The sequence below is a fragment of the Mustela nigripes genome, chromosome 7 (assembly GCF_022355385.1).
Source record: "Mustela nigripes isolate SB6536 chromosome 7, MUSNIG.SB6536, whole genome shotgun sequence".
NCBI lineage: Eukaryota > Metazoa > Chordata > Mammalia > Carnivora > Mustelidae > Mustela > Mustela nigripes.
In genome coordinates, this window is record NC_081563.1 from 547,753 (window position 1) to 569,028 (window position 21,276).

General features: G+C 59.6%; 1 protein-coding gene across 2 annotated transcripts in view; it reads right to left on the minus strand.

Moving 5' to 3' along the window:
* Positions 1–21,276, minus strand: part of PXDN (peroxidasin) — a 68,247-nt gene that overhangs the window by 22,214 nt on the left and 24,757 nt on the right. The window contains exons 2-10 of one of the 2 annotated variants that reach the window (XM_059405065.1): positions 13,992–14,063; positions 12,983–13,054; positions 9,688–9,759; positions 6,813–6,884; positions 6,350–6,421; positions 5,205–5,374; positions 4,109–4,226; positions 2,473–2,642; positions 155–427 (exon numbers count right to left, since the gene is read on the minus strand). In XM_059405065.1, the coding sequence (XP_059261048.1) occupies positions 155–427; positions 2,473–2,642; positions 4,109–4,226; positions 5,205–5,374; positions 6,350–6,421; positions 6,813–6,884; positions 9,688–9,759; positions 12,983–13,054; positions 13,992–14,063 (1,091 nt within the window). The remainder of the gene's footprint in view (positions 1–154; positions 428–2,472; positions 2,643–4,108; positions 4,227–5,204; positions 5,375–6,349; positions 6,422–6,812; positions 6,885–9,687; positions 9,760–12,982; positions 13,055–13,991; positions 14,064–21,276) is intronic. The other variant, XM_059405066.1, reaches the window with a different exon arrangement.

A 21,276-nucleotide genomic window follows, 5' to 3' on the forward strand; every position in this document is an offset into this window, starting at 1 on the left:
CCCTGCTGGGGCAGGGGCTCTGCTGGGGCACGGGCTCTGCTGGGGCACGGGCTCTGCTGGGGCAGGGGCTCGCTGGGGCACGGGCTCTGCTGGGGCAGGGGCTCTGCTGGGGCCCGCGGTCAGCGCACACGCACGCAGGGGCGCCCTGACCCACCCTGGACGATGATCAGCGCGGCGGCGTGGATGCTCCCTGCGCTGTTGGACGCGAAGCAGGTGTACTCGCCGCTGTCGGCCTGCAGGACGTTCTGTATGTAGAGGCCACCTGATGGGGTGATGCTCACGCGAGGGTCCTCGGGCAGGGGCGTGCGGTCCCCTTTGGTCCAGGTGACCTGTGGCGGAGGGTGGCCCGTGGCGCTGCACTCCAGGGTGACGCTCTCCCCGACCAGCACCTCCGTGTTCTGTGGCTGGATTACAAAAGCGGGTCGAGCTGTCACAACGAAACACAAGTCGTGCGTTAATTTCCTCCGGTCGGCACCGGCTCCGTCTCTTCCCTCTGCCTGCGGGCCTCGAAGTGGGCGAAGCGAACACGGCTGAACCGGACACGCCGTCGGCTCTCCCACGTCGGGGGTGGGGGCAAGCGCGCGGCAGGGCCAGCGCCTCCCAGCCGGTCCCCGTCGCCCCCGGCATGGGCCCGAGCCCCAGGGGCCCCACTTCTGTGGGCGCTGGACACGGGGTCAGTGGTCACATCCGCTAGGTGCTCCTCCTCACGGCCAACACACTCCGTCCAGACTCGGAACTCGCAACGACAGCCCCTTTCCCTCGCAAACACAAAACTGCACCTTCAACCCACACTTTTCTGTGAGTCCAGAAAAATCCACGCCCTTCCAGTGCGTTTGCTGGGGGGCGTCCGTGCAGAACAGAACTCACTCGCTGGTGTCCACGGCTGTAGACCCCCGCTCCCCCGGGGGCCGGAGTGACCACGTGCGTCAGGACCAGCAAGACCCTTGCACCACAGCACCCAGAAGCCACTCTGCCGGGAGCTTACCAACGTGGACAGTAGCAACAAGGGAAGTTTCTAGAACGTTTCTGGCTGACACCCTTCTCCCCGATTCTGGAATCCAGAAATGCTCCCCAAACAGAACACTTTTCTCATCACTAATCTGTAACACCTGGCCTGGCCCGCGGCGCCGGCAGCCTCCACAACCACTGAGGCAGCACGCGGTGGGGCCACGCTGACTACAGGGTGACGCCCGGACCCCACGGCAGCGCTCCGCCGCTCGGTCCACCCTGAGCCACGCGCCCCTGCGGAAACGCCCCAGATCCCTGATTTCCAGAGACGGCCCGAGGAGCTCTGGGTAAGGGACGCGGACCTGTAACAGCAAGGACTCGGGGGAAGCCCCCGGGACTCCTGCTGCAGAACCAGGTACACAGGCCGCGCTTCCACAGGTAACGCGGGGCTGAGGGGCAAGCGTGAGGGGAGCCGGCGCCGCGAACACGGTAAGGCAGGGACGAAGGGGGCGCCGGCGGCGCCCGGGGTTGCGAGGAGCGAGGCAGGAGTCCCGCGGAGAGGGGAGAGGCAGGGAAGACCCGTTCCTGCGGCGTTCGTGCCGGCAAACGTTGAGGCTCCGCGACCCGGGACCCCGTGACTAAGGCACGGCGGAGGACAGAAAACGCAGACACAATCCTCACGTTAGCATTTCTGGCGCGGCAGGCGAGGCAGCGGGACACGGTTCGCAGGGACAAGAACCCCAGCGTCAGAGCCCACCCGGAGGGCACGTGCTCCAGCCGACACATGCAAAGTGCATGACGCGAGGCCCGCCCACGTGCCGTCACCCGCGGACCCCCAGGCCGCCCCGCAGGAACAGGCAGCCAAAATCAGTAGGAGACATGATCTCGCTCCAGGCTGTGTCACCTGAGAGCCGGTCCTCGCGTGGGGAAGTGGCCTGCCTCCTGCTCCCCGGGGCGGAAAGGTCATGGCCCCAGCGGGACAGCAGAGACGCAGTTAGACAAGACGGGACTCAGAAGCGGGAGGACATTGGAGGAATGTTCCGCGCACTGAACAGACGGACTGCGCTGGAGACCGCGGAAGGCGAGAACTTGGACTCGGATCACCCACAAAGGCGGGTGAGACGCTGTGGGCCAAGCAGCGACACGGAGGGCACCGCGGGACTTCCAAACTGGCAGCGGGCAACGGAAAAGGGTGACAGCGATCGATCCCAGAGGAAGGCTCGGCACTCGGAAACGCACGAACAGTCCCAAAAAAGCAGCAGGACGTGCGCCCTACGCACACCACTCATGCAACACACGCGAGCGGCCCCTTTAAGGAAATGTCACGGTGTGGGTTTTTATTCAAAAAGCAGAGCACAGCTTGAGCGTCACCTAGGACCAAGCTTGCAAGGCTGCAGCGGAGGGCACCTGGCTGTGGACTGAGCACAGCCATGTCCCACCACACCGCACCCACACCCCAACCCAGCCGGGTGCGGCAAGGGAGAGCTGTTCTGCAGCAGCCTGTGTGCCTTCCGCTGCACGTACCTGGAGACCCAAAGTACCGGAGGGTGACCTCCTGCGTCTTCACCTGCCCGGCCACGTTCTTGGCCATGCACTGGTAAATCCCCTGGTCCGTCTCCTGCGTGTTCTGGATCATCAGGGTCCCGTCGTCCAGCAAGTTGAGGCGGGAATCTGTCTTCATGCTCAGCTCATTACTACAAAGACAGACGTCCGGTTCTCAGGTACTCGTGCGTGAAGCACGGGACAGCTGATTCGTGACACAGGAAGGGCCCCTGGGGCTGGGGGACACCAGGAAACTGTCCTACATCACAGGGTCCTGCTTATTCACTGCTTCTAGGAAAGGGACTGACCCACCACATCTCCAATTCATCGACCTGATTATTCACGTGTTCAGCCTGTAAGATTTTAAAGTCACAGAGCAATCTTTCCACGGGTGAAAAAGGAACACAGCGGGAAAACGTCAAGCAGACAGTTTCCTTGGTTTCCGGCAAATCCATTCAAGATAACGGGGCAGCCCGCGGGCAGGCTGACGGCAGGCGAGACACCCACAGGGGCGAGCAGGCGGAGGGAAACCCCGGCAGCAGGCTTCGGGCCTGGCGCTTCGGGGTTCTCCCTCTGCCACATTTGGCTGTAACATTTTAACTTCTGCTATCAACGTGTTTATTTAGGAAAACAGATGTAAAGGCTCAGCCAAATCAATGCTTTCCTGCCTTTTAAGTACACACTTATTCCTCGTATTAACTTGGATTTTAACTCCCAGCGAGTCCAGAGTCATCCAAAGTTAACAAGTGACCTGAAGGCTGGGACAGCATCGGTCATACCCCCATGCAGCGCTGGGCACAGGTCATGGCCCCAAACCCAGGCAGGAAGGCATCTTCACCTCCTGCGCCGACGGCTCGATGCTAAGCTCCCTGAACCTCTCTCTGTGAACGCCTGCGGGACTCGGCCGCCCCGCGCCGGGCAGGACGATGGATGGCAGTGTCCGGTCTGGGTTCCCATCCCCAAAGCGTTGTCCTCGCTCAGTCAAGACCGGACACACAGAGCCGAGATCTACTGACCAGCGAAGGCCCGTCCACGTCCCCATGAGGACGGGAAAAGGAGCCTCGACAAGGTGCTTTCGTGTTAAGTCGGTTCTCACCATATGCCTGGAAGTGGCCTCATTAACAAGGGGCCCTCGGTGGGCTGACCCCTGGAATGCCCCCTCCTACAGCTCTGCCCCACACCCCCAAAATGCCTGTGCGTGGCAGGAGAGCCCTACTTCCTCAGGCCAATCAGATGCCCAAGGAGCTGAGTCCGTAAGTGTCCGCTCGATGGGTGTCCCTGAAGGCACTGACCCAGCAAGAAGGGCCTCCCTTAGCCAGGAGGACGGGTCCGAGGGTTCCAGCAGCAGAGCCCCAGGGACCGGACGCACCGTTTCCAGCCACAGAACGTGAGCGGGTCAAGAACCAAGGTCACCCCACCCCTCACCCACGGCAAGAGGAGGAGCCGCGCCCCCACCCCCAGCAGAAAAGTCTCTCCTTTAGACCTCCTCCTCCGTGGCAGCGACGAAAGATCCAAGGGCCGTCCACAGGTGTCGGGGTGGGGCCGCACTTGGCGGAGCCCACGGGACGTCTGGGGGTACAGTGCGCCCCCGAGGCAGCCCGGCCAACACCTGACTTACTTGTTTCGAAGCCAGATGATCTCGGGCTTGGGGTTGCCTTCTGCTCTGCATGTGAAGAACACGGTGTTCCCCGAGGTGACGTCTGCGTCTTGGGGCTCTGATGTGATCCGGGGCCTCTCTGTGCCAAGAAGGAAATGGAGATCTCTGGGTCTTAACCATCCCGTAAAAGCAAACAAGAACCCAAACCAAATCCCTCATGTTCCGGAGAAAATCCCAAGCGAACCATCTATCCCAGCCACAAATGCTCCCACAAGGAGGACAGACAGGTTCTCTGCAGAGATGGGCTGAGGCCTTAGCCAGCACGTCCTGACCCTCAGATGTGCCAAAAGAGCCTGGGTGACGGCGGGCACCCGGCAAGGCCCCAGCGGCTGTTCACCCTCCCGGAGAGCAAGGGGCCTGTGTGCACGGCGCACTCCGCGGAAGTTTTTAGTAAGACAGAAGATCATGCTTTTGAGCTACAGCAGCCCCGGGAGCAGGAAACTCTCCCACGCAGGGCACGGCAGCGGAGCTTTGTCCATTGTCCCACAGGTGTGTCCCCCTCCCACGGCCCAGGCCGGCGGGGATGCCCCCTCCTCCAGTCTGCTAACTGCCGGCTGCTCCGCGTCCTCTGTCTCTGCGACCACAGGGTTGGGGAGGCAGACAGAGCACCCAGCGCGGCCGAGCCTGGCCCTGACGCCCTGATGGGTCGAGTCAGAGCCGGCTGGTACTGGGAGCCAGGATGGCTTGTGCTCCAGACGAGGGAGCGGACGCCTGACGAGGATGCCAGGGCTGGCCCTGGGGACTCTGCCGGGTGGGGCAGGCTTGACTCCAGGGGAAGCGGAGTACTCGGGCTTGTCCCCGAGGTGCCCACAGCCCAGTACCCCTGCTCATATGCATTGGAGGCCTGTGGGGCGGGGGCGTGGGGGGCAGGAGAGACAGCACGCGCCAGGAGCCGGAAGACCGCAGTCGCTCCGATGGTCACACAGACTGCGGCTTTACCCAGGAGCGTCCTGGTCGGGTCCCACCGAGACGCCATCTGGGGACACCGACACAGAAGACAGGCGGGGCCGCATGCTGGCGCTGGGCTGGGGCGCCTCCCTCCGTTGGGCTCACTCACCACAGTCCAGCTCCTCGGGGGTGACGGTGGCCACCGAACGGCCCTGCACGCGCCGCGGGTGCTCACAGGTGGCGGCCGCCTGCGCGTGCCCCGACTGGGCGTAGGTTCTCAGCAGGTCCGCCAGCCACAGGATCGCACAGTCACAGCGCAGCGCGTTCGAGTCCAGCCGCCTGGTGGGAGGAACACCGTGGGACGTGGGGTCTGGGCCACCGTGCACAGGCCGGGCCCACAAGCCGCTGGGGCGGCCGCGCACAGGACAGGAGGCAGCGTCCAGCCGGAGGCCGCATCCATCCACGGAGGCAGAGTGGGAAGGGGACCCACGTCGGCTCCCCATGCAGGGGCCCCGTGGCTGCCCACAGCGCCGTTTCCAGCGCGGCCGCCGCTGGCTTTATGCAGAAGGAGTCGTGAGAGCCGCAACGCGGTCTTACTTCCCTGCTCTCCGCGCCGGACCTGCACTGCCGGACGCCGAGCTCCCCGCATACCCTCGGGGACGGCAGAGCAGCCCGAGGCCCCGGGGCAAAGCGCAGGGCGGCGTCCGGTAACCGGCCCTCAGGCTCCTCTACTCCTGTGAAGCGACCGCCCGGCCCAAGAGGCCGCGTCTTCAGGGGCCTCGAGAAACTGGGAGCCCGCGCATCTCACCTCTAGCTGTGGGAACGCTGAACACGGGAGCAGGACCGAGTCCTTCGCGGGGGACCTTCCTCCCACCACTGAAACCGCAACACGGGACTGAAGATTAATCTGAAGGAGCATCTGGGGACGCCGTCCTTAAGCCTCTGCCTTCAGCTCAGGTCACGATCCCGGGGTCCTGACTGAGTCCCACACGGGCCCCCTGCTCGGCAGGAAGCCTGCTTCCCCCTCTCCCGCTCCCCCTGCTGGTACTCCCTCTCTCACTGTGTCTCTCTCTGTCAAATAAATGAATAACTAATAAAAAAAATAATCTGAAGAATTTCAAATTGATTTTAGAAATGTCTCGCTTGCCTATGAAAGGGTCGATCTGCTGGTACAGTCCCCGCGTCGCCGGCCCCCGGCTGTGCTGTCTCCAAGGGTGCCTCCTGCCCGTTCCTGAGAGGAACCCACACTCCGCAGCCCAGCTCGGGGCCGGTCAAAGCCGCGGGGACACGGGGCTGCGCGGAACACATACTCACAGTCTCTTCATGGATTCCAAGTGATCGAATGTTCCTGGGGCCAAATGTGTGATTCGGTTGTTATGTAAGAATCTGTTGAAAGAGACAATACAACAAACCAACATCTAAAATGCTTCTTACGTGTGTAGAAGAGTATGAACAGTCCAAAAACGCAGCTTCTAAAACAATGACTCAGTGATTGCATTATTTCATGCAAATGAACCTGAGAATATTATTTAGCCCAGAAAAGAACCAGGGTTTGTTTTTTCTTTTCTTTTCTTTTCTTTTTTTCTATTTTTATCACCATTCCCGAAGAAAGAGACCTCGTCAGTCCTGCTTCTGAATCGAGAGACAAGGAGCAGGCACTCTGCACGGTCAGTTCTGGGGTCTGGACAGACAGTGGTCTCCCCCTCCTGCAGAACCTGGACAGCGCGACGGCCCAGGGCCGCGGGCAGACTCGGCGACGGGAGGAAATGCGACTTACAGCCTTTCCAGCTTCGGCAAATGTTGGAAGGACTCTGGGTCCAGAGTTTCTATCTGATTAAAGTGCAGATATCTAGACAAGTGTAAAAAAAGAGAGAGACAGAGAGAAGAAACAGACTTTAAACAGTTTTGCTTCCGCAGATCTAGATTTCCTGCTCAAAAGTTTCCTAAGGCCTTTCAAATTCTTATGTCAGTAACTCTCTAGATTTCCTACATTACATGGAAAACAAGTGAAATCATCAAATCGTAAGATCAGATACAATTAAAAACTGGGCACAGACTGTAGGAGTGAACGGCTGTCGGTGACCCTGACCGAGGCCCCCCACGCACGGGGCCTGACTGGGCAGCCGTGACCTCCGCGTGGTATGTGAGCCTTTGCAGGAAGAGTTCACGTAGCCTCCCTACGGCACATCTGTACGTGTACGAACACCTTCGATCCTCTAACCTCTCCGAATCTCCCGGGGGTGCGGGGCTTACGCTGACTGAGCACACAGGGAACCACAGAAACAACGAAGCGCCAAGTCACACGTTTCCTCAAATGTGCTCAATTACACAAATAACCGGCATTTACTCATCTTTTGCTGTGTCTCCTGGCTTTCCACGATCTACACATTTCTCAGTACAACTAATGTCTTCTCATTTTCCTAAATACTGCCTTTCTCACTGTGAAATCGGTGCTTTTCCCCTTAAGTGAAACAGTGGACACAGGCTTGGACGCGGCCGTGCGACAGGGTGCTTCTGCCCCGAGTGCCCCCCACAACATGCGGAGAAGAGATCTCTGCCCCCCACAGCTCACTCACGCGGCGCCCGGCAGAGCGGCAGGGACAGACTGACACGAGCGGTTACGCGTTTCATCATGAACCGTAGCACCAGGCAGAAAGCGTTCTCAAAGCGCACCTGGAAGCTCAGAGACCGTCACCAAGGTTGAAATTCCTGGGACTGCAAGGTCACCCAAGGTCAGTTGCGCTTCCTTGCCTGTCTGTGCCTCCCTGGCCCAGCTCCCGGGACGGCACCACGGGGACCCCGAGTCTGGGAGGTCGCCAGCGCGGCTGCAGGGCACACAGACGTGTCCGGCCCGCCGCCCTCCACTCCGGGGGGAAAGCCCGCGAGCAGGGTGTGTGGGAGCCTGAAGCGGGGGGGGGGGGGGATGTAGTCCCTGTCACCGGAGAAGCCTGGAGGGGACCCCCTCCCCCGCTGGCAGGCAGGTGGGGTGCTGGGGAGGCGTCCGGGGAGGGAGGGGGGAGCACGGAGGACCTCCTTGGCCTGGTTCACTGCAGCCTGTCTCCACGGCCCTCGGAGACAAGGCTGAGGCCACAGCTCTGGGCAGGCGGGGCGCCCCTGCCCTCCCACGGCCCCAAGACAGCCATGGGCGCCAACCCCAACCTATGCTGCCTGACTCTGGTCACACGTGCTCAGCACACAGGACGAGCGGGACCTCCCAGGAGCCCAGGCTCCGCAGACCCCCAGCACCCTCGAGCTGGCCTCTGAAGGGCGAGAGGGGCTCCCGACACGGGGGGGGGGGCCCCCGGCAGGGGGGGGGCTCCCGGCATGGGGGGGGCTCCCGGCATGGGGGGGAGCCCCGGCAGGACCCAGCCCCCCGGACGCACCCACAAGAACAACCTCTTCTGCGGGCGGGGACCCAGTCCTGAGAGTGTCCGTGGCCCGTCAGACACCCGCCGACACCCACGGAGGAGCCGCGTCTCGGCGGACAGACCCTCGCTGCCTGAGCCGGGCTGTGGCGGCTTCCTGACCCGGGACCCGCTGTCGCCAGGACGGCTGGACGCACCGCTCCCGGAGCCAGAGCCTCACGTCTCCCCAGACGCCGCCTGCTTCCTCCTCGCCCCTCGTCAGGGCGGGCGCCGCCTGACTCCGGCTTGTTTCAGTCCGACGGCTTCCGGGGCGACGGCTTGGCCCCAGGAGAGGCGCGTCAGGCGTCTGGATCGTGGCCTTCACAGACTCGCCGTCCAACCCAGCCTCTAACTTTCGGTTCCCTCCTCCCCTGCGGGGGAACCACACCAACCCGAAGCACAGCGGCTTCTCCGTCCTGCCGCCGGCGGCGCTCGCAAACCCAGCAGAGCGGCTCGCCCCGGAATAAAGACCCCGAGACCCTCGCGCATTGTCTATGTTTGGGAAGCACCTGGTTTCAGGGGAGCCCCTGCCCCGGCTCTGCCCTGTCTCTGCCCCAGCGTCTCCGGAGACGGGCCTGTGCCCGACGCGCAGAGGAGCCACGCAGACGCATGGACAGCCGCCACGGAAGAACGTCGGGCCGCGTCACAGCCGACGGCCGCGTCCAGCCCTGCGACCGTAACCGTGCGGCCATCTGAAATGCCTCGGAACCACCTCAGCCCCTACCCACCAGAAAAACCTCTCACCAGGAATTCTACTCAAAAAAACCTGCTGACTTCATATACTGTGAAAGAAACAGCATCCAACAGACACTAACTAGAAACACAGGGAAAAAGCTCATTTTCTCCAGAATAATGACATAAATGCAGAAAGAAGCCGGACGAGTGCAGAGTCATAAAGGAAACAGGGTCCAAGGAAAGCAGCCTCCTCGTCCCCCACGGCCCGGAGACCCTCCCCAAAGACCTTCCCTGGCTCTCACGTCCGTCCCTGCTGGGAATGGGAGCACCGTGGAGGCGGGAGCTGCCTGGTCTCAGGGACGCTGGGCACGGGCCGCCGTCAGCAGAGACCGGGGCCGTCCCCTGGTGGGGCAGGAGCTCAGACAGAACCGCTCTTTCCACCGCATGCACGCACTCCCTACGCCCCGTTAGTACAGGCATGCATCGTGCAAACAGCAGACTTAGTTCATCTGCCCTACAAGAGGCAAGGGGCGGGTGGCATCCCAGACAGCCACGTGCGGGGGGGACACTTACAGTTGCTCTAGAGAGGCAAGTCCCTTAAATGCTTGCCTGTCAATTGACTGGATCTCATTCTTGTACAGATAGCTGAAACAAGAAACGGGAGCGTTAGCACACGACAGGCCACAACGTCAGAGGAGGGAAGGCTTGCGTTGACATGTGGGGGGAGTTTCAAATTAACGACTGTTTCAGAATACAGACCAAACCGACACGGCGCCGCAGCTCCCCTCACGGAGGTGCTCGGCCCTTCCTCAAAGGAAGGCTCCCAACGGCAGGCTGTCCACCCACCACCCCGGCTTCCAGAGAGCCCCAATACAAAGCCGACATGTCTTCGCCCGGCAGAATCTCCTCACGAGACGGAGGCAAGGTGGGCAGGCGGGAAGCATCAGAGACTGTTCTCACGCAGTCTGTAAGCGAAGAACCGTTTCTACCTTTTTAGTCGGTTGAAAATCTCGAAAGAAGACTAAGTTCACGACACAGGAAAGCTATTCAGAACCTGAACTTCTGCATCCATGACAAACACGGACACATCGACTTAGTCCACGGCCGATCGGGGCCACGTGGCAGAGCCAAGCCGCCACGGCAGAGCCGAGCAGCCCACAAAGCCTCAGAGACGTGCTGCCACGTCCCAGAAAGTCTGCCGACTTCTGGGCAGAGCCACAAGGTGAGGCGCCTCCGAGTGCCCCGGGCCCGGGGACAGGACTCGGGGTCGGCACCGTCCTCACACACACTGGCTCGTGGCAGATCATGGGAAGCCAACGGCATCCTGCGCCTCAGACGTGACCTCTGCATCGGGGCAGAGACGTGTGTCTGCGCTGCTTCGTCCCCACCCATGACCACAGACCCACGCTGGCCCCTCCCTGCCGTCCGCAGGCATCTCCGGGCACCGCAGCATCGGCCGGCAGGGTGTCCGCCCACCCACCCACTCCAGCGAACAGGCCTGCTCTGCCTTAACGTCGTGCAACCTCACGCTCGGTCCCAGACAGTGTGCATGGCGGCACCGCCTGTCCTTGTGTTCGGGGCGGGCTGCCTCACGGGCCCTGCTCCGCGGTCTCTGACCGCTGCCACCCCATGCAGCGGCTGTTCCTTCTCCCTCGCGCTCCTCAGCCAAACGGACCCCACAGAGAACCACAGCCTCTGCGCGAACAGGTGGCGCCCCCGCCGGTCCAGGACCTGGTGCCCCCAGCAGAGCCGGGGCAGAGCCGGGCCCCGTGGGACAGAGTCGTCCGCCAGCCACCTGCTAGTGTGGTTGTGACCCCGCAGTCTACGTTCTGTCCCAGTCCCCGCCGGTGTGCAGAGCAGGGGGCAGCTGCTGGGATCACCGGAGTCAGCAAGCATGTGGAAACCAGAAAGAACACGGCCTGGCCCCACAACTTACCCTCTGGTGGGAGCCCCTGCTCTCTTACGGCCCAGCGGGGTTTCTGCGCTCATTCCTCTAGAATGGCGGGGCGACCGCCTAAGGGCAGCGTCTGTCTGCACACACGTTAAAGACAACGGGAGTGCGCGACAGCGGAGCCCCGCTAACATGGGCGGGGTGTGTTTCCGAGGGCGTGGGGCCAGCCTCCGCCTTCCTAAAACAACGGGCACGGACCGTCCTCCGATAGTGGGTTCTGAAGAGCACTTGACGCCAGAGTCCCCTCTGGACGGGAGGCTCCTCCCAGGACGTAAGCGCACCCTCCGGCAGCGTCCGTGGAGGGAAGACGGACACCGTCCCACAAGCCGCTGGGGTCCGGCAGATAACCCCTGCTCAGCTTCGAAGAGCCCAGACTAATGGTCACAGCAGCAATAACCAGTAAGCTCCGGGGGAGCTCGCCGACGCTGCAGCTGCACAGTGTCCTCCACGTGCTGGCGGCAGTGCCGTCTCCTGCGAGGACCCGGCTCCGAGTCTTGCCCCTGCTCCTGGGGTCCTTCTCACGAGCACCCCACCTCCCGGTCCTGCTGACCACGGCCCACCCCCCCAGCAGGGACCAGGCGCCTTCCACCAGGGGGCATCGTGGACGGGGGGGGGGGGGGGGGCGGGAGGCTGGGGCACAGGGCCTCGAAGGGGAGCGGCCGGCAGGAGAGGCTCATGAAGCCTCACTTAGAAAAAACCATTTTAAGTGAAAAATGAGGCATCCCAAAGTATTTAACACTAAATATGTTTGCAGGTTAAATAATAAGTTGTTCTTGATTAATTTAAGCCAAAAGCAAAATAAAGAATTAAAGTAACCCACACACTCACTACGGAGTGCTGCTCTCAGCTCACAGAACCTACTTTCTACGAAACCAAGACCTTTCTTCTGGACCTTGTACAGCACTTAGAATTTAAAAATAAAACAAATCAAATCAATAAAAACTCAAGAATAAAAGGCCCTTCACTCATTTTTAAAATGAACAACATAATTCTGTGTGTTATTCTATTGTATTCTAATTCTAATTCTGTTCTACTGCAACGATTAACAAACTATGCCAAAAGTAATGGAGAAGTATTTACACCCAACAATTCCAATGGCCTTCACTGAGGGATGCGCATCTCTATAAACACGGTCACGAACCAACGACATCTGAAACCAAACAGTTGGTAAAATGCACAGCAACACTAACAATGTGACTTTATTTTAAAAATCAATGTGACTTCTAGACACTCACGTTCGTTTAGGACATAAATTTCCCCAAAAAGTCCCTGATCTCAGTCTCTCATTAAAATGGTTCTCTCTAAAAGCTCATCGAAGTCTTAAAAGAAAGAATCACTTGCTCAAAGCCCAGGACGCGCACTTGTATCTACAGCAGGAAGGTCCCGGAACGTGTGTCCTGACGCTTCCCGCCTTGCAGCAAGTGCCCGACAGCGGGGAGGCCAGCTCGAGCTTGCAAGGTCGTCTTCGGGCCTGCCGAGCTCATGTTTCATTGCTCATGTAGGGATGGACTAAAATCAGTCTCAAAAGGCAAACGACAATTTTACTACCTAAAACTAGGAGGAGGTGACGTCAGCCGGGGGACGACGGGGCAATCAGCAGACCAGGGCCCCCTCACACCTCGCCCACGGCCGGGCAGGCCGCCTGCAGCCGAGCAGGGCCGCGAGTCCCCCGCCCCGCGCGGCCTTCGGGGCCGGCCCTCACGCCCCTCGCTGCCACGTGCCTGACGGCTGAGCACACACTCCGAGCGCCCCACGGCCGCGTGCCTCACACCGACAAACTCGCACTAAAAACCCGAGCCCAACGCTCATTCGATGCCTGTGGAGATCGACCCGGAGAGACGGCCGCGCCCGCACGCACGGCGGCTCCCGGTCGGGAACAAGCGTGAGCGAGAGAGCAAAGGCCGGACGGTCACTTACAGATACTTCAGATTCTCCAGGTCCTGGAACGCTCCGCTGGGGATGCTCTTGATCTGGTTGTTGTTGAGAAGCCTGCGAGAGAGTCTGAGTGAGGGCCCGGCTCCCGCACCCGCGCGGGGGCACGCTCCGGCCGCTTGGGAAAGGTCGCCAGGCGACTCGGGCGCGGAGCCCGGCCTGGACGCCGGCCAAGCACCCCACGCACACGAAGTGGGTCAGCCCTCGCCCTGGGACGACACGCTTTCTCGGGAGGCCGGTGTCCCTGTCACCGCACGACATGCCCCTCCCTACACACTGACCAAATGCCCGCTTCGATGCAAAGCAGTGTCTCTCTGTCCTGCCGTCTGCCGGACTGCCCACCTCGGCTGAGGGTAAAGCCAGCGTGGACGTGCAGGGTGGTCTCCCCAGGGTCAGACCGCTTCCCCCACCGGCTCCCGGGACGGCAAGAGAACCGATCCTGCTCCAGCGCCCCACCCATCCCCCGTGCCAGTAGCCACCCTCGGGAGCAAAGAGCCAGAGACGCCATCGTCCTGGCAAGCTCTGGATAGGACGGTAGGCCAGGTCAGCCGCAGAACCTCTGGGCGCCCATCAGGCCTGTCCCCTTCATCTGTCCATCCCTGGGACTAGGCATCGGTGCTCAAAGGGATGGCGCCCCCACCCCTGCCGGGCCCTCGTAGCCAGGAGAAGCGCCGGCCCCTGCCCCCTGCAATGGGTCCTGACCTCGTACCAAGGTGAAGGGTCTGGCCCAGCCTGGGACCGAGGCACTCACAGAAAGACAAGAGGACACACGGCCACGGGGTCTGGGTCACACCTACCTATGAGGGACCCACATAGGTCCACGATGTCAGACAAGACAGGACAGTGGCCAAGCTCAGGTTCCACGCCTGACATCTCAATGCACACGTTCTGTTCTAGCGACCCGTGTCCACGCCCCCCGTTCCTGCCCGACCACAGATAACCGGGGCTGACCCCAGGTTTGTTTCCTGCCGGGTCCCAACAGAATGTGACTTACAACGTGTTCAAGTTTCTCAGCTTTCTGAACGCCCCAGGCTGGATCTCCCTGATTCTGTTAAAGCGCAGATCCCTAGGGGAGAAAACACAAACAAGAAATGCATTTATGCAGAGAAATATGCAGGCGTCACTGGTGCTGTGTCCTCTCACTGAGTTCCAGCACGACGCTGAGCCACGTAAGGAATGGAACCCCGCAGCCCAGTTCCTGGACCAGTCGTGCCTTCACGGAGGCCAGCGGGACGAGTGAGGGTTCATCTGGATGACGGCGGCGAGACCACGTCTCAGGAGTGTGCTGGGACGACAGCAGAGAGAAACCTCCTCGAACCACACGCCCACCTTCTGCCGACCCTGAGGGTCAGCGAGGCTTCCCCCCACAAGCCCAGCGTCGACCGGCGCGTACAGCCCCGGCTCTGGGAGAGCGAAAATGCTTTTGGCAGCCTCTCCACAGTCTCTCGAGCTGGAGTTCGGGGGTCCAGCCGCGAACTGCCTGCAATGTTTTCTGGATGAGTTCAGAGCTCCCGGTGACCCAGAAGATCCACACACCCAGCGTGTGAGCCCAAACGCCGCACTTCCACGCAGTTCTTGTGGATGGTTACATGTGTGCTGGAGCACAGCTACTGGTTTCTCGCGGACAGAGGGACAACCTGAGCAGCCCAGGGGAGACCAGAGCACGAGGCCACGTCCACGGGGAGATAGGGCTGCCCGCGGCTGCTGGCGGCATGGGGGGAAGCAGCAGGTGGAGGGGCCCCTGCACGGAACAGGAACGAGGCCAGGCTCCGGGGCCACAAGCTCAGGGGCAGAAGGTGCGCACGTGTCCATTCTTACCCCCGAACTAAAATCTATCAGTTAAAGTAAGAAACATAAGAGCTGTAAATTTAATTGAAATCTATCATTTTAAATTAGTCTATAAATGCAGTATTTATGAAAGTCACAGAAAAGTAAATAAAGACCACTTTCTTTATCAAAGAGTCTTGGAAAACTTAAGATTCCCTGCTCAAAGGAAACAGCCAACAAAACAAAGAGGCAACCCATGGAATGGAAGATACTCAAATGACAGTACAGATAAAGAGCTGATATCCAGGATCTATAATGAACTCCTCAAACTCAACACACACAGAACAGAAAATCACGTAAAAAAATGGGCTAAAGACATGAAGACACTTCTCCAGTGAAGACATACAAATGGCTATCAGACACATGAAAAAATGTTCATCATCATTAGCCATCAGGGAGATTCAAATTAAAACCACATTGAGAGACCACCTTACACCAGTGAGAATGGCCAAAATTAGCAAGACAGGAAACACCATGTGTTGGAGAGGATGTGGAGAAAGGGGACCCTCTTCCACTGTTGGTGGGAATGCAAGTTGGTGCAGCCTCTTTGGAGAACAGTGTGGAGATTCCTCAAGAAATTAAAAATAGAACTTCCCTATGACCCTGCCATTGCACTCCTGGGTATTTACCCCAAAGATACAGATGTCGTGAAAAGAAGGGCCATCTGTACCCCAATGTTTATAGCAGCCATGGCCACAGTCACCGAACTATGGAAATAACCAAGATGCCCATCAACAGACGAATGGATAAGGAAGATGTGGTCCATATACACTATGGAGTATGATGCCTCCATCAGAAAGGATGAATCCCCAACTTTTGTAGCAACATGGACGGGACTGGAGGAGATGATGCTGAGTGAAATAAGTCAAGCAGAGAGAGTCAAGTATCACCTGGTTTCACTTTCTTGTGGAGCATAAGGAATAACACGGAGGACATGGGGAGATGGAGAGAACTGAATTGGGGAAGTCAGAGGGGGAGACGGACCATGAGAGACCGTGGACTCTGAGAAACAAACAGAGGATTTTGGAGGGAAGGGGGTGGGGGGTTGGGGGAGCCTGGTGGTGGGTACTGTGGAGGGCACCGACTGCATGGAGCCCTGGGTGTGGTGCACAAACAGATTCTGGAACACTAAAATGTTAAAAATTTAAAAATTTTAAGTTTTTAAAAAATTTAAAATTAAAAAAAAAAAAGATTCCCTGCTCACAGGCTCAACCCCCACAATATGGAGTCCCAGGGTTACTATGGGAGCAACTGGGGGCCCCCATGCCCATGAAGCCCAACTCGGTGCCACTGAGTGGACGTGGAACGAGTCTCTGCAGAGACGCCTACTTAAAACAAGATCACCGCAGCATGAGGATGGCCCTGCTCCAGCAGCACTGGTGCCCTCAAAGAAGGGGGAGATCCGGCCACAGTCCAGCCAAGGCAGGGAGTAGGGGAGGCGGAGTGATTCTTTCCCAGCGCCCTGGAAGGACCGGATCCTCGACCGCGGCTGCCGCCCAGACCTGCGAACTGACCACTTCTGCTGGAGCTCCATGCGTGAGGCTCTGCGTAGGCAGCCCTGGGAAACCAAGAAAGGGCTCCCGGAGCAACACTTGGTCTGCGTCAGGAGTGACGCTTCCCTCCTGACCTCTCCTGATGTTCACAAACTTTTCAGGAATCTGACCATTTTGAGCCAACTCAAGCGTCGTAAATGATTTGAACAATCTGTTCTAGTTTATGGTGTGAGAAAAGGCTTTTCAGAAAGTATTTAAGTCACTAAAATGAACTGTGTCGACTTAGGAGCGAGCAAACGAAATGTGGAACTTCGGGGCATCCGCTTCTGGGCTCTGGGTCAGGGTCCAGGGCAGCGGAGGCCCCAGGCGTCGGTCCCCAGCTGCCCTGCGCGGTGGACCCGGCCCTCACCCTGTGCTCTCCCGGTCCCCAGAGCCACCAGCACGCTCTCTGGGAATGCGGCCCCCTGCACCGACCTGTGGCTCTTAAATCCAGGAGAGGCTGATCTGTATCCACAGTGAGGACACGGCGGCGGTTTGGCTGCCAAGACACCGAAATCATGTCCCCAAGAGGAGGGTGGGTGTCTCCGGAGGCCGCGTCCCCCGTGGGAAATGGGTCCGATTCAGGGGCACAGACGAGCTAGCTGAGCCGCAGCGTGAACACAGGTGATGGGAAGCTCTGTCCTCGCGTGGGACGAACGTGGGCTCGCCCGGGACTCGGACAGAACCCCCTGGGCCTACGTGGAGACGACATCCGGGAACTGGACAGCCACATGGGCGGGCGCACAACACACTCGGCCGGGACATCACACCACCAAGAAGCCAGGCCCCAAGTCCTCAGGAAGGACGGTGGCTGGGCACAGGCAGCTTCTGACACCGCCTCCCTGTCAGACCCAACACACAGGGAAGCACACGGAAGCCCCGGAACCTGGCAAGCAGGCCGCTGAGGGACAGACGCCTCGGCCACCTCCGGACGCCGCAAGGCCGGCCTGCGGGTGTGAGGCCCGTGCCCGGAGCCCCGGGAAGGCATGGAGGGAGGCCGCACCTGGCGGCCGCCGCACCCCAGCTCTGAGCGCCCGGGCAGGGGGGACTCGCAGAGACCTGGGGTGCGGGGACACACACGCCAGATGTGAACAGCCTGGGGGTGGCGAGCGGAGTTCAGCGTGGTTAACGCACCGGTACACGGGTTAGGCGCTGCCGTACGCGCACGGCTGATAGTTACAGAAAGTCGGTGTAAGAGCCAGTCTCTCTAAACGGCACGTCTGAACGTACATGCGTGGACAGCAACCAGGCCCCTCCCGGATTCCCGGCAGACCCCCAGAGAAGACCACACCCCACCCAGCCAGGGAGAGGGCACACAGAGGCCCGCTTTCCAACAGAGCCACGAAAAATTTAAAAAAGGAACCCAACGGAGATTCTGGAACTGAAGCACACTAACAGCTGACATGGGAAGTCCTTGCACGGACTCAGCCTCTCGCATAGGGCAGAAAACAGCGTGACCTTGAGAGCAGGATGCCGGGAAGTGCGTGGTCTGAGGACGCAGGGGACAGCACCTGTGCGGTCACTGTAACCTTGTACACGTTGAGGGGTCTCGAGAGACCGTGGGCCTCGGAGCAGCCGCAGGAGAGTCGATCGGAGGCCACGTGGCCATGGGCCCGGAGAGACAGGCCCAGGGAAGGCAGATGTCGTGCATTTCCAATAGGAACCCAATCCCAATTCCAAGTCCTAACCACAGGTCGCAGAGGCCGTGTTCCACCTGAACTGACTCCCAGTCTGCAGGAAGTATCGGGAGGGGTTTATTAATTCAGTGACAGTGAGGATTCTCTTAAGCACTGTTCCCAGCAGGGTCCCCGGGTCAGTAGCAGCAACAGCATCTCCTGGGAACATGCTAGAACAGCCAATTCAGAGCCCCACCCCAAACCTACAGCCTCAGACACTCTGGGTGAGCCTGGGAACCAGAGTTTTAATAATCTCTCCAGGAAGAGCAAGGTGAAGTTTGAAACTCTGCTCATCAGTGATGCTAGGGAGGCAGCCGTGGGCACGCGTGTGACGGTGCGTGTGCTTACAGGTGTGTGCACGTGTGATGGCGCGCGTGCTTACAGCGGTGTGCACGCATGTGACGGCGTGCGTTCTTACAGGCGCGTGCACGTGTGTGACTGTGTGTGCTTACAGCCCTGTGCATGTGTGTGGGGTCACGTGCATGGCATCTGCACGCACATGCCCACACGTCCACACCCACGCATGCGTGCAGCAGATGTCTGCTACTCCCGCACGTCAGGTCCTTGGCCCTCGGTCATCGCTGACACGAAGCTTTGATTAATGCAAGCCAGTTAACGAAGTTATACTCTAAGCACCCACCATTCTGTAACTTTGGAAATACAGTCTGCGCAGGCCTGGGGAGACAGAATGTCTAACCCTCTAGAACGGGACCACCAGAGAGCATGTCTGTGCGAAGTGCTCCTACAGCATCCAGCCTCCTGCAGACAAGCACCGTGACCGCCCCTCGGGGTCCTGAAGGATCCACCAGACACCTTCCCTGAATGCCGGAAGCACACAACAGGGAGCGGCGCCCCGAGGAGACTCAAAGGGCGGGGAGTCCCGGGATCCTGGACACGGTGACTTCAGAGCAAGACCACGGGGAGCTTCACGGTCCACGCCCGCCAGGTCTGGCTTCTAACACACGACAGGAAGATAAACGTGGTCAGCTTTAGGAAGGAGGAAGGAGAAGAATTCGCGTTAGGTTAGAAGAAATCCCCGCATTCAGAAACGGAGACAGGTCAGGCTTAGGGAGGCCCAGGTCACTCACGGGGAGCAGCACGACGGGCAGCCGAGGCCCCGCCGGGGAGCCTGTGCGGAGAAGGCGGTTCAGCCCTGCTGGGGGCGGCTGACGGGATGGCCCCGCCCCACGGTTCGTCCACGAGTCACTTGGGGGCTCCTGGGCGGCTCAGCTGGTTGAGAACCGGACCCTTTCTTTCTGCTCAGGCTGTGATCTCAGCCGTGAGATCGAGCCCCGCACCCAGCTCCGTGCTCAGTGGGAGCCGGCTTGAGATGCCGCCGCCCCCTCGCCGGCGCACGCGTGTGCACACGCTCGCTGTCAGAGAAGTAAACAGGGTCGTTCTCGCGACCTCGTCGGACAAGCAGCACTGGTCAAGTTCCGACGCTGAGACAGGCTTAAATGCGACTGAATTCCGGTTCTCAAACAGGACGTGCTGTGTAATTTTGAATTTGTGGACAAATCATTTTCTATGTTTCCTATTTCTATTTTGATTTTTCTATTTAAAGGTAAATTTAAACGTGTGTCACTTTAGTGAATAGGAAAAAGCGTTTTCTTTTAAAAATCACCAAAGATTACAAGGTGAACTTCATGGTAGAAATTTTAATGATTCCCTTTGATTTTCTCCGATACCTTTTTTTGCGATTTGGCTGAATGTGGCCGAGTGGTTTGGCCATGTTGCTGAGAAAGGTCCCAAAGTGTGAGCTGGGGGAGGAGACGAGAGACCCCTGGCTGGGCAGCCCCTTCCGGCTCTAACCAGTGGCCGTTCTGCGGTCCGCTGTGAGACGTGACGGGACGCTGACAGATGCTGCCTCCCAGACCCTCCAGGTGCTCAGTTTCTTGTTTCCGCTTTTTTCTGGTAGGGTTTCTGGTAGGAGTTTGCAATCGTGGAAACATTAAAACAAAGCGAATCACCTCAAACTTCTTGCCTGGTGCGCTGCCGTCTGTTAGCCTTTCTAATATAACTTTTTTTTAAATATTTTATTTATTTATTTGACAGAGAGATCACAAGCAGGCAGAGAGGCAGGCAGAGAGAGAGAGAGAGAGAGAGGAGGAAGCAGGCTCCCCACAGAGCAGAAAGCCCGATGCGGGGCTTGATCCCAGGGTCCTGGGATCATGATCTGAGCCGAAGGCAGAGGCTTTAACCACTGAGCCACCCAGGCGCCCCCTGATATAACGTTTAAATCGACTTCTGTATTGAACGGTCTCCCTCGCAGAATCCTGCTGATTCTCCACGGTTGTTCCAGGCCCTTCTGCACGTCGAGAGGGTTTCTCTGGCCCCGCACTTCCTCGAGGTTGGAAGGGGCAACACTCAGCATTAATTCTGGGGAACTCCTGAGTGTAAGCATCCGGTCCCACTAGCTCCAGAAACCATCAAAACCCAAATCCCAGATTCGGTGTCTGTTGAGTGTGTACAGCCTTCCGCCATCCTAGGGCTGAACGCTATCCGTGCGCCCGCATGGTGTGCGCCTTCCCTAGCTGTCTGCACGCCACGTCCACTCCGAAGCAGAGACGCTGGGCCTTGGCCCGGCATGGGCGCGACCCCCTGGGAGCAGGCCTCGCGCGTGCGGGGGACCCTGTGCCCCCTCCGCTGCTCCCTGCTTGGTCACAGCGGGGCCAGGGGCGGGATGGACCAGACTCTACAGACCCTGGGTGACCACGAACCCCACAGCCTCTGCTAGCTGAAATCGAGCATTTCCCCTGAGAAACGGACAGCAGCTCCCACTCTGTCCGTGAACAAGTAGGGGAGACACGGGGGCCACCTGGCCTCTCCGGGCACAGGGAACCACCGGCCTCCCCCAGGACGCTCCAAGGCCCCTTGAACTTGACCATCTTTGGCCAAAGCCACGCTCTTCCCCCAAGATCCTGCTTTCCTCTTGAGTTCCTCCAGGAGCATCAGCACCTTCAGCCACCGGGACAGGTGACCCAGAAGCTGACCGCGGCTCTCCTTCCCTTCCTGCCCCTGAGGCACCGTCAGGCCCGCGGTTTCCGTCAGGCCCGCGGTTTCCTCAGACCCGCGGTTTCCTCAGACCCGCGGTTTCCGTCAGACCCGCGGTTTCCGTCAGGCATGCGGTTTCCGTCAGGCATGCGGTTTCCGTCAGGCCCGCGGTTTCCGTCACACCCGCGGTTTCCGTCACGCCCGCGGTTTCCGTCAGGCCCGCGGTTTCCGTCACACCCGCGGTTTCCGT